At 38.8% G+C, this 16,672-nt stretch overlaps 1 protein-coding gene and 1 long non-coding RNA gene across 2 annotated transcripts; one reads left to right on the top strand and one right to left on the bottom strand.

Moving 5' to 3' along the window:
• Positions 1-5,073: 5,073 nt before the first annotated feature.
• LOC139131357 (uncharacterized) lies at positions 5,074-9,958 on the top strand. Its single transcript, XR_011552107.1, has 3 exons — positions 5,074-5,173; positions 7,149-7,299; positions 7,850-9,958. It is a non-coding gene; the product is annotated as an uncharacterized lncRNA (long non-coding RNA).
• Positions 9,959-12,896: 2,938 nt separating this feature from the next.
• LOC139132204 (uncharacterized) lies at positions 12,897-16,315 on the bottom strand. Its single transcript, XM_070698594.1, has 5 exons — positions 16,221-16,315; positions 14,349-14,613; positions 13,898-14,028; positions 13,110-13,542; positions 12,897-12,931 (listed from the first exon to the last, which is right to left on the bottom strand). The coding sequence occupies exons 1-5, from the start codon at positions 16,281-16,283 to the stop codon at positions 12,897-12,899; spliced, it is 927 nt and encodes a 308-aa protein (XP_070554695.1). The 5' UTR covers positions 16,284-16,315.
• Positions 16,316-16,672: the final 357 nt, after the last annotated feature.

Below are 16,672 nucleotides of genomic sequence, written 5' to 3'. Positions count from 1 at the left end.
GTTTTCTTAATTTTATAAGATTCCATTGAAACTCTTTCATTTGTCATATTCTCTCTGAGAAATGTCTGTGCCGCCTCCTCATATGCACGCTTTTTACAGCGTATCAAATTTTTATAAGACTTTGTATTTTCTTTATACGTTTCAAAATCCTCCTTCAACCCGTACGACGAAATTTTCTCAGACTTCTCTGCATACCTGATTTAGATTCTGTACACTCTTTATCGAACCAGGTCTTTCTACAGGAGTCATTACTGATTTCATGTTTTCTTTGAGTAAACATACCTTTAGCCGAACTTTTCAAAGCCTGTGTAATACCTTCAACAACATCATTTACACCAAAGTTCCTGGCTGTCATCAAACTATGTAAAAATTCTCTACTTTCTCCACAACCGATGTTATCTTTAAACTGATGTACCAACTCCTCACGCCAACGTACTATGCTGGCTGGGGGGTGTTGGACTCCCTGGTACGCTCAACTGTTACTTTAAATGAACAACATAATGGAAAATGATCTGATTCGACTCGAGTCGGTACATGAAAAGACATAATATTATGAAATAGTTCTTCTGATACCAGTACATAATCGACAACACTACGCCCTTCATTTGAAATACAAGTAAAATCCCCTTTGATAGAATCTTCTTTCCTACCATTTAACATGTAAAGTGACATGTCTTTACAAAGCGTGATTAATGACAGACCAAAATTATTTATCCCTGATCGAGTGAACTACGTTGAATTTTGAGACTATTTGATTCATAACAGTGACCTACTCCATATTCTGAATCATCAAATTCAACGAAATCTTGCATGGACGCTGTTCTTGCATTAAGGTCACCAGCTATTATCATACTAACATCATCCCCATTGAAAGTATTCAGCACATCAACCAGGTGGCTTTTCAGTTTTTCCACCCCGTCATCATTGCGATTTGCATACAGCTTTGAGCCTTCTGGTAATACATATGTAACCACTAGGAGAACATCCTTTACAAAATGAAAAATCTTCTTTCGGAGTAAAATAATAACAGTAAATAGTAACTTTTTAATAAAATATATTTAAAGAGATATCGTCAATTGTTTAGAGTTATTGATCTTGCTTTCTACGACAAAAGAAACCTTCACATGCATAAACGACCCATTCACTTATGCCTCATAAGTCGAACATCTCTGTTTTCAAATGAAGTCAAATGCTGGTGTAGTCAGCCATGAATAGCATTTGACCGCATCGTGACCCGCATTATTTTCTCGTTTTACCCGATACATTCACAAACATTTGCATTGTTTGGGTGTCTCGAAACTACCCAAACCGTACATGGACCCAGGGTATACAAACTGGGGATCTTGAAACTTTTTCGCGCATGCTCATTTTCGCCCTGGGCAAAGTCCAACGCCATCACTTCAGTCTCATGCTCAAGAACTCTGCCGTCGATCATCGGTCGTCGACGTACAACAGAGCAACGAATTATTTTGTTCAAAGGCTAGATATTTGAATGACTGAATATTTCGATAATTTGACTGATCTAAGGGTTATTTTGATTCGTTAAAAGTGACAGAACAGGCGTGATTAACGATGATGCACGCTGTTTTGAATACGCGTTGTGCTGCTATGCTGGTGTGAACTCAAATTACCTTCACGCTTGCACCCTGACGCGACGTACACGTACGTGATGTACGTGGTTAAATGTTTCGTACGATGCTTGCAGCGTTTATGCTAAAAAATTTGGATAGCGGAAAATAACGTACACGTATATGTAAAAACGACTAGTTGTTAGTATAGTAGGCTACATAAATAATCCAGTACATATTTTGGATCGATCACCATAAACACTCGCACGTCGAAATTCTTGGTCCTTCGGGAAAACAGTCGGTCTGGGATCGCGGACTGACGCGACTTTCGAAGACAACGTCTTGGGTCAATGCTCCCAACACGGCACCCGTTCACGAGCTTTCGCCACGCGTGGCGAAGGCGTAGCAATTTTTTTTCGCCACAACGGACATTTATTCGCAATTTGCGACTGTGACGAACGTTAGCGCGAACCCTGATACAGTAGTGATTTTCGCATGCTTTCACGGTGGTTAAGAATGACCTCGATACGGTACACTCAATGTGACAGTTTTCGGACAGGGTAGTGAATTTCGCCCAAAGTCGTTTCGTAAATGACCAGCAATACGAAATCTTATTACCATACCTTTCGAAACTTTATTGTTGTTATCCTCAAACTCAGTTGACACGACGGGAGTGGTATTGCGGGGTCAAAGTTGCCAAAGTTTTGACCCCATGTTGAAGGCGTAATAATCGGACTGCAATGCCAGAAATCGGACGTCGTGTTTGGAATGTGATTAGGAGCTAAGTATTGACAATTTGAAACTTCAAACCACCGATTTTTAATTTCGATGTGTTTAGAAAACTGTATATTAGAATATTTCATGATAGTTAGTTATGTTTAATCCATGGACGACTCAACTATATTTCGACATGTATAGCGCTTAGATATCGGACACGGGCTATCTCTGTATGTGTTGCTTTCGGCACCTTGTATCGTACGGTGTGGCTAACTTCGCTAAGTTTGTTCAGTGAGTATTACTTATAATTGTTTCCATTGCATATTTTGTTTGTATTAGAATCACACAGGCATTATTTAATAAAAATAGCGAGTATATTTCATCGTATGGCATTATTTACCTGTCAAGTTTGAAGTTTTTACGCGGTAAGTCACTTACTACGTTTACACAATTATGCTTAATATTGTCTGTCCGAAAACTTGTACACTTCTTACGTTCAGTTCATAATGTACTTTTTTCTCTCGAAACAACTGCGCAGTTTTCGTTAAAACTACATGCAATCGTAGCGAACAATGGAAAGAATATTTTCAAAATCATTATTCTCCCCCACATTCAAAATTCAATGCTAAATCAGGACTTTAGTCAAAATTTCACTGTCTTTGACCTGTCGGCAGTATGTTGACAGTATCACTGACGCGGTGTCAGACGACAATTTGTGACCGCCGCTCGTAGCGAACTCAAAAGCTTCTACCAAAAAAACTATCGAAAACGGGACAACAGTGTCACCTGACATAATAAGGTCACATGACCTGTAAAACGCTATCGATACGGAGCGAAGTGAGTGTAACTAACAGCATGTCACTAAATGTCCGAAAACTGAGGTCGTCCGGAAACTGTCACACTGAGTGTAGCATATAAGTAGCTCTGCATGGCAGGGCTGTGTGTTACCGGCGTTACACGGCCTCCCACCACAACCGCCGTGTTTCTGCAGGTGGACCAGCGGTTCTTTCTATATCAGTCTGCAGGGCTGTGGTGGGAGGCCGTGTAACGCCGGTAACACACAGCCCTGCCTAGCTGCATTACAGTAGCTCGAGGTTTTGCCTGGGTATTTTGCCGTCGGACGGCAAATACCCAGGCAAAACCTCGAGCTACTGTACTGCAGCTTAGCTGTGGGTCCATAGCTGTGGTGTTTTCAGACAGGATTCCTGCCTTTTACGGGCCGGTTTTGACTTTTCCGATTTTTAACCCCGCCACCACAGCTATGGGATATTCCATAGACTAGCGTCAAAGTCCGCCGCAAGCACCCTTTGCGCAAGTTTGCTCGACGATATTTCGAAAAATTTTTCATCCAAATTACAAATTGCCAACACTCATCGACAGCTTGGTTATTAGGGACTCACCAGACCAGAAATCCGCTCAAAATTCACTGAAATATCGCCTTTTTTCTAAGTTTGCGCGACATGACTACACGTAGACCGCCATTTTGCTAGCGTAAAACTGTTGGTCGAGGATCCCTGCAGTACGTCACTACAGTGACGTAGGGCCGTGACCTCTCAACTTCTGAACACAAACTAACTTACGGCCAGCATCCGCGCGGCGCGCCACGAATAATTATAGATCCTAGGACTGAACTTTTTTCCCCCAAGTAAAAGTTTGGTTTCAGTTTTGTGAGGCTGGGAATGTCCATAAGACGAACGATGGTCATCGATATCACACGATGAATCTCTCAGTTTGTGTTTAGAAGTTGAGAGGTCACGGCCCTACGTCACTGTAGTGACGTACTGCAGGGATCCTCGACCAACAGTTTTACGCTAGCAAAATGGCGGTCTACGTGTAGTCATGTCGCGCAAACTTAGAAAAAGGCGATATTTCAGTGAATTTTGAGCGGATTTCTGGTCTGGTGAGTCCCTAATAACCAAGCTGTCGATGAGTGTTGGCAATTTGTAATTTGGATGAAAAATTTTTCGAAATATCGTCGAGCAAACTTGCGCAAAGGGTGCTTGCGGCGGATTTGGACGCTAGTCTATGGAATATCCCATAGCTGTGGTGGCGGGGTTAAAATCGTAAAAGTCAAAACCAGCCCGTAAAAGGCATGAATCCCGTCTGAAAACACCACAGCTATGGACCCACAGCTAACTGCAGCTAAGCCCTGCCATGCAGAGCTAGCATATAAGTTGCAGTCATAGTCAGGCGAACTAATGTCGACTGCTGTTATCTTGTGCATTCCAAGTCCGTTTGAAATATTGCGTAATATTTTTCGGTACTTGTAACTGCTGGTAAGAAGTTAAAGATAAAATCGGGCAATATTTACATGTATCTCTTCTACATCAGTTGTAACGACCGGGACCATTGCTGGCTCTACGAGTTTGTCGATAGAGCGAGAGTCCGGCAATGTCCATGGCACAGTCAGTGACTCGGTGGGCTATGGCTTTACCGATTTCGGACTTCAGAGATGGCGTACTAAAACTTAAGCTTTATTCCTGACTTGCTGTGGATCGTAGTTTTACCAAACTCCCGCTGTTGTTTGTGGTAGGGACAAGTTAGTAAAGTCGAGTTACGGGACTGAAGGAAGCCATAGCATTCTGTATGATTTCGTCTGTCAGTACAGAGAACTTCTTCCTCTCCATGTCTATGCTCAGACACATTTATGTCACTTCAGACAGTGTATAACCAACTCAATCGTTATGTTTTTTGGGGTTTTATTTTTATCCCCAATCATCCTCTTCAAAAAATGTTCGGTCAGATGTATTTTTGAGATGAAATTGATGAGTTTGCTGTTTTGTCATTTGTGGAGTAACTGTGTTTGTACTGAATTTTTCTAGAACAGTGACAGCAGTATGGCCTCCCAGAGTGATATCAGCCAGACACTGACAGCAATGGAGGGACAGGTTTGTGTTTCTTCATTGCATGACATTAAACAGTTAAATGTGAAACAGCTTAGAGCCTTGCTGAAGGAAAATGGTGATTGCAACTGTCCACCCAAGTGTAGAAAAGCAGATCTTGTATTGAGGGCTTATGCAGTGCTATGTACTGTAGGTGATTGTAGTGCTGGAAATCCACATGACTTAGATATCAGCAGGGATGTTACATATGAAGATATGTTAAAGGAGACAGTTGGAGAAAGATGGTGTAGTGACTTAAGAGAGGTTCCACCACTGACATTTATTCAGCTCTATGAATATTTAGTTTAGACGAGAAGATATAGTATGAATAAACTTGACATTGGCAGAATTAAATATAAGAGACTTAAAGCATATAAATACTTCTATGAAGGCAACATTAAAGATATTCAAGTTTTGTCAAAAGATCATCATAAATATGTGAAAGCTAAAGTGATACCCTCGATGAAAACAAAGCCGTACATGGCGATGCTTGTCTTTTCACTGAGCTCAGGAGAAGTTGTCAAGGCAGCTTGTGAATGTCCAGCAGGGTAACTGATTAAACCACAGGGGCAGTAGCTGTAACTGTTGATTTCATTTTATAATCTTTTTTCCTTTGTTTATCAAATGCAATTTCTCCTTGTTCCGTATGGTAGGTTGAAATGCAGTCTCAGTGTGCCATGATAGCATCTATTTAGGCATGTGCCTTAATGCATTTTTAAAAATAAAAAATATAACTGATGATACACAAAACAAAAGATTTAAGATTATCAACATGAGCAGCTGCCAGTCCCATATGTCATGTTAGTCATGTTATCATTATTATGTTTTTTAGTATCCATAAGTTAGAATTTATACTTTTTATTTGGGTATCTTATTTCAGTGATTTATCTCTCTTATCCTGTTTTAGTTTCTACCGATTTTTAGTTTAACAAGTTGAAAAGTTTCATATTGAATATTTATCTAGTACTCATAATGTTACAGAGAGAGAGTTGCTGTAACCTTTGACTCTATCAGTTAGATTGTTATTTATGCAACAACTTCAATTTCTTGTGCCACTCCCTATAACATGCCAACAGTTCCGCTATTCCTGAAATTGTAGAAATTGCAGTTGATGCACATGACAGTTAAATACCGAAGATAGAAAATAAGCTATTGTTGGCATATTTGCACTTAAAACATGATAATTGTAGTTCTGATGGTAGTTCTGATACTTGTTATTTTCTTGATCTTTTTTCGTTATTGTCTGTACAGTGTCAAAGTGTAAACATAGTTAATGTGCATGCTAGAATATTAGAGCTAGCCTAGAGCTTGTATCTGAGTAATTCCACAATCAAACTATAGAGTATTGTGTTTGATGTTGTATTGGTCACATATTGACTGGCCATGAGGGTAACAGCATGTTTGCTGCCCGAGGGCTTTAGACTCTCCCCAAAACAATCTGGTTCATGTAGCCATTAACAGAAGGAAATGGACTGTTTTGGGGCAGCTCTAAGGTCAGAGGGAAAACAAACGTATAATTTTACATAATTATGGCCAGTCAATATGTTTTGTAACACACCTCATCAAATGTCTTCACCCAAAAATTGAGAAGTTCCTTTGCTATCACCACTCTTTCCATCTTCTTTACATATTTCAGAGTGTGTGCATATGTAGACAGCAATTTCAAACTTCCCCAGTCAATAGTTTTTGACTGTTGATTGTGGAAACTGGGAATTGGTAACTTGAACTGCATATTTCAACATCAAAATGATGTTTACCATGTGACCATAAATTCACATATCACACCAGGGAGTTTGGATGAAGTGTGTTACAATATAATTTGTATCATTTATAAGAGCTGTTGCTTGAGTCAAGGCAGTGCAGGTACAGCCCTGGCTAAAGTAGCAGATCTTTATGTCTATGGTGTCATTGTGTAAACTTGGAAAATTGTAAAGTATTTTTGCTGTACAGTATGAGCTTACTTTATCCTGTATGTTTATAGGCGTGGAAATCATGGACTTGGAAAATGTTCACATGTTGGTGGTGTTCTGTTTGCTCTTGAAGACTTTCACAGACGTGGCCTTCATGATCATCCAGAGCCCTTATCATGTACTTCAAGATTGTCAGTGTGGGTAGTACCCAGGAATCTCAAGGTATGCTTATCTCAATCAGTGTAGTGTTGTTTATTATTACAAACAGTGTACCGGTACTTGCATTGGAGCATGTGCTTATCATACGTATCTGCATTGCAGTGCAATACCAAACACATTAACACATTATGCAATGAAACTATGTTAATGAGCACTGGTAACAGAGTTTTTTTGTTTGTAAACAACTGGTATTTTGTAAGCAAACCAAAAATGGTCATCTGCAAACTTACAGCATGGAAGATTTCACAGTCAATTGCTAAGGCAAAGCTAAATCTACCATATTCAGTCTTTAATGAGATTGTTTTTTGCTTTTTTTTCCAATCATGATTGCAGCGAAAGGCTTGAGTGAGAAATTCTCCAGCAGTACACTATACTTTGGCCCTCAAACAAGTTAACAACACTCTACCCATTCAAGACCAGTGCTGTGGTGCAATTAGCCATTTAGAATTTAATGATATCATTTTTTGTAAAACCTGACTATGGAACTGTGACTTTAATATATATCCCCATGGTGTTTTTAAAAGAGCGAATTTTTCTGTTTTGTCTATTATAGGTTGACCCAAAACCCTTGAATGAAATCACCATATTTCAGCTACATTATGGCAGGACAGGAAAGTTGATATGTCAGTCATCTGCCAGATATGATGTCAGGGCACCTCAGGATCGTCAACTTGGTGAAAAATTTCCAGATTTGTGCAACACATTACAGCAGTGTTTGCCCTCATCATCATTCTTTCTGTTTCATGACATTCATCCCCATCAACGTTTAGAGTGCACTGAAGCAAATGTTCCTATCACTGTCGATGACTCCACCCACGTCACCATGCCTTTCAGTGATGACTATGACATCAGCTCAGCAGAATTTAAGGACATGGTTGATTATCAAGTCAATAATATTAAAATATCAAGTGAAGAAGTAAATGACATAAAAGTAAAAACAAAAGAACAATCACATTCAAAAGAATGGGTACACATCAGAAAAACAAAGCTCACTGCATCTAACTTTGGTGTAGCAATAAAATGTAAAGTTGAACCATCAAAATATCTAAGAAATATATTATATACAGATATCAAAACAACTGCTATGAAATATGGCAATTTGTATGAAAGTATTGCAATCAAAAAATATATTGAAATGAAAAACCAAATGGGTCTTGATGTTTGTGTTGAGAAAATTGGTTTATGGGTAAGTTTAGAAAAGCCATATTTGGGTGCAAGTATTGATGGCCTTGTGAAGGGAGATCAAGAAGGAGAAGTGATACTTGAATGCAAATGCCCTTCATCAAAAGCAGGTATGACAGTTGAAGAGGCATGCAGGGACAAATCATTCTGTCTTAAGATAGGTGAGGAAGGCGCCCGCTTGAAATCCAACCACGCTTACTGGCATCAAATACAGGGGCAAATGTATTGTACAGGAATGAAGTGTGCTGATTTTGTCATTTTCTTTGGTGAAGAAATGTCATTGTTTATTCAAAGAATTTATTTTGACAGAGACTGGAGCAAAACATGTCTGCCTGCAGTGGATTATTTTTATCGAAGGGCTATTTATCCTGAAATTCTAACAAAGAGAGTTGAAAGGGGGCTTTGTCTGTATAAAAATATGGGTTGGGAACCATATGCACCCTAATTGACGTTATACTTACTGTGCTCTGTACGATCTTTGAACTCTTTGACCAAGACTGCTTTTTATCGACACTTTTAACATTGTATCTTGTGAGATGAACTGAAAAGCAGATTTTAATTGTTTGTACTTCTTCCATAATGTTTATTTTTTGCTAAAGATTTTTCAGCATATTTGTATATACAATCAAATTTACTCTTTTTGGCTTGTTGCAGATTCAAGTCTGGAATGTTGTAAGCATGCATATCTTGATATTGGAACTATTGTATACCAAATATGTTCACAGCATGACATTCGTATCTGATTCAGAAGGATATTGTGAGAAGATATATCACAATGTCAGACCTCCCTTACAATGAGAATTGTACAGCTTACACAGAGTCAGGTAGACCAACAGAAAGTGTCTCAATGTATTTTTTGATCCTGCTTTCTGCATCTGTTTGCCTCTGTCCATTCTTTCTGTATGATCCTGGCTAAAATATTTCCAAACCTCTGGCGTTGTTTAGGTATTCTGGCTTGGTCAGCTCTGCCTGTCAGACACGTAAGTTAATTGCAAATATTTCAGCCAGGGTCATGGAGAAATGACAGGCAGAGACAGATGGATACAGACAGACAGAAGAGCCATACAAGGACGCCATTTTTGTTTCCGTTGTGTCTCAGTCTATTATGGCAGTATTTAGTACACAAAATATACAGTCAAATATATATGGGATAATCTTACATGCAGTGTTAAAACTTTTGTGTGGTTGTCGTGAATCATGCTGGTTTTTATCTAGCTAACTCAAATCAGGTGAAATTTAGGCCATCCCAAAGAAACAGGTGCATAAGGGGTAAAATCAAGCAGAGACATGATTTCTTTGACTATTATTTATTTCTGTAAATCTGTAAGTAGAAAATGCAATGTCAACTATTGTCTTACAGTATTTTTATGACAAGAACATTGTTTGGTAAGAAGTCAGAGTTCATTCTCACAATTTTCCATCAGCAATATCATAATACTGTAGAATAAAGTTGTACAAAATAGTTGTACAGTTAAAATGGAACACAGACTCCTGCCTTGTATTCATTCCTGAGAAAAATGATTTTTGATGAAACTTAAGTTCTCACTGACAATAAACAAGTTCACTGGAATATCGACTGACTTTTTGAAGTATGGTTAATAGTTATAAGGTGACCAACATTTTGAAGTACTTGCTAACAGTGATAGATTGACTAACATTTGAAGTATTGGCTGACCTGAAGTATTGGCTGACAGTGACAAGGTGAGTGACATTTTGAAGTATTGGCTGACAGTGATAAGGTGAGTGACATTTTGAAGTATTGGCTGACATTTTGAAGTATTGGCTGACAGTGATAAGGTGAGTGACATTTTGAAGTATTGGCTGACAGTGATCAGGTGGGTGACATTTTGAAGTATTGGCTGACAGTGATAAGGTGAGTGACATTTATACAGAATATAGGCTGACACCAGTGTCATGTTTCTATAATTTGCACCGGTTACTGTAAATCTTCATTCTAGTAATTCGCCAAATTTCAACATTTCGCCACTTGGGCTTGAATTTCCACGATTTACCGGAGGTGTAATTCTTCAAAATTGGCGGCAAATTTACATTTTCAAGTCTCTTCTGTTTAAATTCAATGGCAACGCCATTCCAGGCACCCGCATGTCTCGTGAATTCCTATGATTATGCATGAAATGTCTCACGCAAGGTTGGACAATAGAAAGACAATGTAGTCGAACTTTTATCAGAACTGTAGCTGTTAAGTATCGCTTTTCATATTTTCACAGCTTGGATTTAAAACAATGGTGTTGTGACATGTCTCATGCATACTATGTATTAATCATTGTGAAACAAGCGTTGGCAAGTTTTCTTGTCGACAAAGTATTGTAAATTTGGGAGTCAGACCTTGGGGGCCTTGGAGTGAGCATATCTCCAGGCTCTCGGAGCTAAGAGTTGCCCCAGGCAGCCATCAGGCTGACCTGGGGAAATAAAGTTTCGAGCGCAACGTTAATTCCTGTGTCGCCTGATCTATATATATTTACTCCATCTACGCGTGCTGTGGTCTGAAGTTCCCCTTTGATCCGGATTCAGAACAGGATGGACACTTCTTTACAATTTGACATGGTGGAGAATCGAGGGTGTTTTGTGGTCAAATAGTTAGTATAGTAGACTCGCTTTAATTCCAAATATTGGTATTGTTCAACAGCGAAATCTAATTATTTATACTCGTTTGTGTTTTTATGCGAAGCCTCATCTACGCGGGTTGGTTTGGGGGTTGGGAGTGGGTTTTTTTTTTTATTAAGTGAAGATAATGATAGAGCTACGAGAATTACCGACGCTGCAGTGCTACGCGTAAGACGTCTCCGATACGAAGGGTTGGGGGTTGGAGAGTTGAATAGTTAGTTTTTAAATTTGAACATCGCCAATATGGTAATCGAAATTGTTCTAGAAACGGATCTCACTGGGAGAAACTTTTGATCACAAACATAACCGCGGACATTGCCCGATACAGCTTGTATACATCTGCTATCAGCACTGCAACACATACATTATTCGATTATTTTCAAAGAACGATGTCATATTTCTAATTACAAACAAAAAATTGTACTTTCCACTTGATGTTCTTCTGAAATTCTGTACTTTCCTTGTGTATTTTGTGTAAATGTAATAATTTTGTATTCTATCCATATTTGAGACACCTTTTATAAGGCTTGAGGGCAAGCCTTTGTGGGAGAAAGAACGATGTCATGTTTCTATAATTTGCACCGGTTACTGTAAATCTTCATTCTAGTAATTCGCCAAATTTCAACATTTCGCCACTTGGGCTTGAATTTCCACGATTTACCGGAGGTGTAATTCTTCAAAATTGGCGGCAAATTTACATTTTCAAGTCTCTTCTGTTTAAATTCAATGGCAACGCCATTCCAGGCACCCGCATGTCTCGTGAATTCCTATGATTATGCATGAAATGTCTCACGCAAGGTTGGACAATAGAAAGACAATGTAGTCGAACTTTTATCAGAACTGTAGCTGTTAAGTATCGCTTTTCATATTTTCACAGCTTGGATTTAAAACAATGGTGTTGTGACATGTCTCATGCATACTATGTATTAATCATTGTGAAACAAGCGTTGGCAAGTTTTCTTGTCGACAAAGTATTGTAAATTTGGGAGTCAGACCTTGGGGCCTTGGAGTGAGCATATCTCCAGGCTCTCGGAGCTACGAGTTGCCCCAGGCAGCCGTCAGGCTGACCTGGGGAAATAAAGTTTCGCGCGCAACGTTAATTCCTGTGTCGCCTGATCTATATATATTTACTCCATCTACGCGTGCTGTGGTCTGAAGTTCCCCTTTGATCCGGATTCAGAACAGGATGGACACTTCTTTACAATTTGACACCAGACAGGGATTTTATGAATACGACACGTTTCTAGATCTGTTGAGGGGCAATTGATTTGGGTAGAAGTAAAGGGGGTAGGAAGTTTGTCAAATAGGAACATACTATAACTAATTCATTGATAATGTGTTTAAGTGAGAGGGGGATGACTCCATTTAGGATATGATAATTTTTAATTCTCCCTATAGCTCTTTCAACATGAATCCTGACACTTGCAATGTTGATGGTATCTGATACTTCCTTAGAACTTAGTTGGGCACGGTCCCCTTTAAATGGAGGTATGTTCAGCGTTATACCAGGTGGTAAGATATCCCTAATTTCAAACCCCCTGTCAGCCATAATGTTATCTCCTTCATCTAGTTTTTCGAGGATGCCACAGTCCCTAGTGATTCTGTAATCTGAGACCCTCCCACCCACAAATCAGAAACAAATATAACTTGACCATTTGGGGAAATTCCAACCAAAACTTTCCAAGTATTATGGTGCTTATAAGATGACCAAGTTTGACTGTGCAAGCATGGAAGAAGGAACCTCAATAAAGAATTCTGTGCAATCAATTATGACACGTGTTGTAGGATAAAGTTCATATGCATGGGGAATATTCTTTCTTACAGAGAACTGAGAAGGAAAAGGAAACAATAGCAAAAGCTCATGAGAAAGGAAATTATCCAGGTTGTAAATATCTTTGATACAGCAGATGGGGAAATGCCAAATCGGTCAGCCAAGTCCTTCACAAACAATCCAACTTTACATCTTACTAGTACCATAAAAAACTCATCTAATAAGCCAAGCTTACGTTTTGGTCCAGGTTTTGACTTGGAATGATCTTGATAAGGCATGGATGCTTTCATCTGTCTCTCACCTTTCCAATACTGCAATTTTTTGGCTTTTGGTTCAAGATAGTGAAAAAAGGCATAAAAACTCGCATAATTTTGAAAACCAGTATAAAATTGGATTGCAGCATCATCTTCAAAATTATCAACACAAAATTTTCTATTTTTAAACTCATCTAATTCAATCTGCATTTGCCCAAGTTTACATTTCAACATCTGAATCTCTGTAGTGCACTCTGACAGTTTTTTCTCTAAACATAAAATATACTCTTTACACAAATCAATGGTATCAAGGTAAGACGGCTTTGTAAAAGAATAAGAATGGTCTTCAATATGGGGTGGATGTGGTTTGATATCTTGAGTGTCAGTCTGTACAGAAGCATCTCTGAAAAATATCTGAAAAATATGAAGAGAATGAGATAATTTTTCAGATGGTTCCATAAACAAAAATCAATTAATACATTTGATATTATTAACAATGTCATATATGTTTGGATGATGACCAATGATGTCTGTGTACAACGTGAAGCAACTTTCAAATTGTTTGCTTAATAAAGAAACAGTACGTATACATTGTATCAGATTGCCTAATATATCATTATAATAGTATCCATAAAAGAAAAAAAAAGGTTTTAAAGAATAGAATTTGGTCAATTTGATGGTTACCATAAATCAGCACTTTTGATGATTATCTATATTTGAATCATGGGATACATTATTGATGAATGTTATACAATATTTATATGCTAACCTTTCTATCTGTCGAATGTTCAAAATGTAATCGTCTAACTGCTTTAGGTTTTTCTTCTGCTGTAATTCTCTGTCTTGGTTTTTTACGACCAACACTTTTACCTTCTGACAGGACAGACTCAGGGACAGCTCCTATGGAAATATACAGATTGATGTATAAACCAAACCAAATAATATGTTTCATATCTATAACATGAAGGACCATCAATTAGTGAAAATTACAACATAATTTAAAATATAAATAGTGTATATGCATACTCCAAGTTCACAACAGCAAAACCTTTGTTTGAAAAATGTCCATAAATAAAGAATTACACAAAATCTTCAGTGTCAACCAAAAGATTTTCAGCATGTCTAGATCAAATACTGTCATACAAAATAGTTTTTTACCTATCTCTTGTACACTATTTAAATTTTTTCAAAAATATATGACTGGAATTATTTACTCATACCTGGTTTCAATTTCCAAATTTTAGCTCCAAGAGAAACTGCTATATCTTCCTTTTTGAAATGCTTATTGCATATCACTGTTGACTTAGTGACTTTAAAACCATCTCGCCCATCTTGCCGGCATATCTTGCTGCACCATATATTCTTCATGGAAGGCTTAAGAGGAAACCTAAACAGGTGGATTCCAGTTGAATTTCCTTGGCTGTCCCTGGCCGTATTTACACAACCATAAGCACAGCACTGTCTTCCTCTGCTGATTCTCGTTTTCTGTAAAGATGATAACAGACAGATTAATAATAATAATAATGATAATTATAATAATAATAATAATGGTTTGCTGCGTTTGCATTACATCTAAATATCACGAAAACGTAAGAAAACAACTACAACTTAATTATGATTATTTTACTTCAAACTGAGTGCAGCTGATTGTGAGATTGCGATTTTATCAGCATGACAATAAAGAACAAATTCAAATTGGATATGAAAGTCCTCGAAATCAAAGCCTGAATGTATCAGGCAGAAAAAAAGTCAGAATACCACCTGCAAGACTTAAGACCTCAGCTACTAAAAGTCATCGATTCACTATCTGTACCCTGTGGTCACAGGAACACACGCATCGTAGAGCGAGCCAAGCGCTTGCTGTGACACTGACAGCTACCTAGTATACCAGCACACATGCCCGCGGCAGTATCGTGGCAGTGGTCGAGCATCAGATGGGCCTACCAACACCATACATACTCCATCGAGAATATGACATCGAAGAGTGTGCCATTACCTTGATATTATATACAGTCTACTCCTTATATCGATCTTAAATACTCCAAAATAATTGAAAATGTGTCGTCAATTTTAGTTGCAATCAACTTTCACGAAATTATGTGTCGTCTGCTGGTTTGTGACGCGGCAAAATGTCATCAAATCAAGATTTGTTCTCACAGGCGCTCCTTAGCTGGTTAGTCTGCTAAGTAGATCGATTTTTGGTTCGATTTATCGATCCCGTAGTCGATATGCCCGCCACTGCAACCTAAATACTCACAAGGTGTGCAACACAATCACTCAAAAAAACACGCGATCCGGGTTTTCAACTGGCCGTGCGCTCGCACAAAAGATTCAGAACTACACTCCCATATACCTATTTGGATCACAAATTTAACCATCTCCTAAAAAATCACGCCGATGAATGTGTTACTCGCGTCATCTTGAAGAAATCGGCCGTGTTTTGAGACCAAGCGTGGTGAAATGCGGCCTGCAGAACGATTCTACCATATGACGTCATTTTTTCCACTGCTGATTGGTTCAACTATACTTAACCAGTGACGTCTTGCCATGACCTTTGTTTTGGCCGTTGATTAGCCAATCAGTAGTGGAATAAATGACATCATATGGTAGAATCGTTCTGCAGGCCGCATTTCACCGCACTTGGTCACAAAACACGGCCGATTTCTTCAAGATGACTCGAGGAGCACATTCATCGGCGTGGTTTTTTAGGAGATGGATTAATTTGTGATCCAAATAGGTATATGGGAGTGTAGTTCTGAATCTTTTGTGCGAGCGCACAGCCAGTTGAAAACCCGGATCGCGTGTTTTTTGAGTGATTGTGTTGCACACCTTGTGAGTATTTAGGTTGCAGTGGCGGGCATATCGACTACGGGATCGATAAATCGAGCCGAAAATCGATCTACTTAGCAGACTAACCAGCTAAGGAGCGCCTGTGTTTGTTCTGTCGAAACCAAACCGTCTGTGTTGATGTACAGAAGTACGAATGAATAGCGCGTTTTCTTTTTGCAAACTTAAGAAGACTTTGCTAAAACTACTGACATGATAATCATTTCAACAGCACTAAATTTATTTGATTGAGAAACACTGCTTACCTTTGTAACTCCCTCCGGGAACGGTGAGCATCTAAGTTCAACGGCGGCCATGGTTGTATTCATTGCAAACCAGCTTGTCAACCTCAGCCTCGTTTTCGCTCATCTCGCGAGAATCTCGAAACTCGACTATTGAACTTGTCCATGCTCGAGTGCTTCAAGACTAGCCTCAGTTGTCACCTTTATCCTTTACTAGCCAATATGAAAATTGTGCGCATTTGTGAATGGCGAGGCAAGACTGGAGACAATCGGTCCAGCACAAAGCTGCTGTACAGTTCAACATTATCTAGGAGAAAAAGGTGTACTCTCATTTGTGTATCATGAAAATGCACTCTCGGAGAAGCACTGGTTAATTACAACGGTCACAAGTGTATTAATCGAAGTTTTTCGGATGTGCAGATGATAGTTGATTATTTTGTTATGAATTGACAGTTACATATTCTGGGAGGGAGGTG

The sequence above is a fragment of the Ptychodera flava genome, chromosome 4, assembly GCF_041260155.1.
Source record: "Ptychodera flava strain L36383 chromosome 4, AS_Pfla_20210202, whole genome shotgun sequence".
NCBI classification, from domain to species: Eukaryota; Metazoa; Hemichordata; class Enteropneusta; family Ptychoderidae; genus Ptychodera; species Ptychodera flava.
Note: the sequence above shows the minus strand (reverse complement) of the source record. Positions and strands in the feature narration are given on the sequence as shown.

Excerpts from the sequence above, each read along its gene's own strand:
- LOC139132204 (XM_070698594.1), bottom strand. The coding sequence starts at position 16,283 with ATGAATACAACCATGGCCGCCGTTGAACTTAGATGCTCACCGTTCCCG. Across the intron at positions 13,543-13,897 it reads AACATTCGACAGATAGAAAG|ATATTTTTCAGAGATGCTTC; the intron begins GTTAGCATATAA and ends CATATTTTTCAG. Across the intron at positions 12,932-13,109 it reads GTCAAAACCTGGACCAAAAC|TTCTCTGTAAGAAAGAATAT; the intron begins GTAAGCTTGGCT and ends TTTCCTTCTCAG.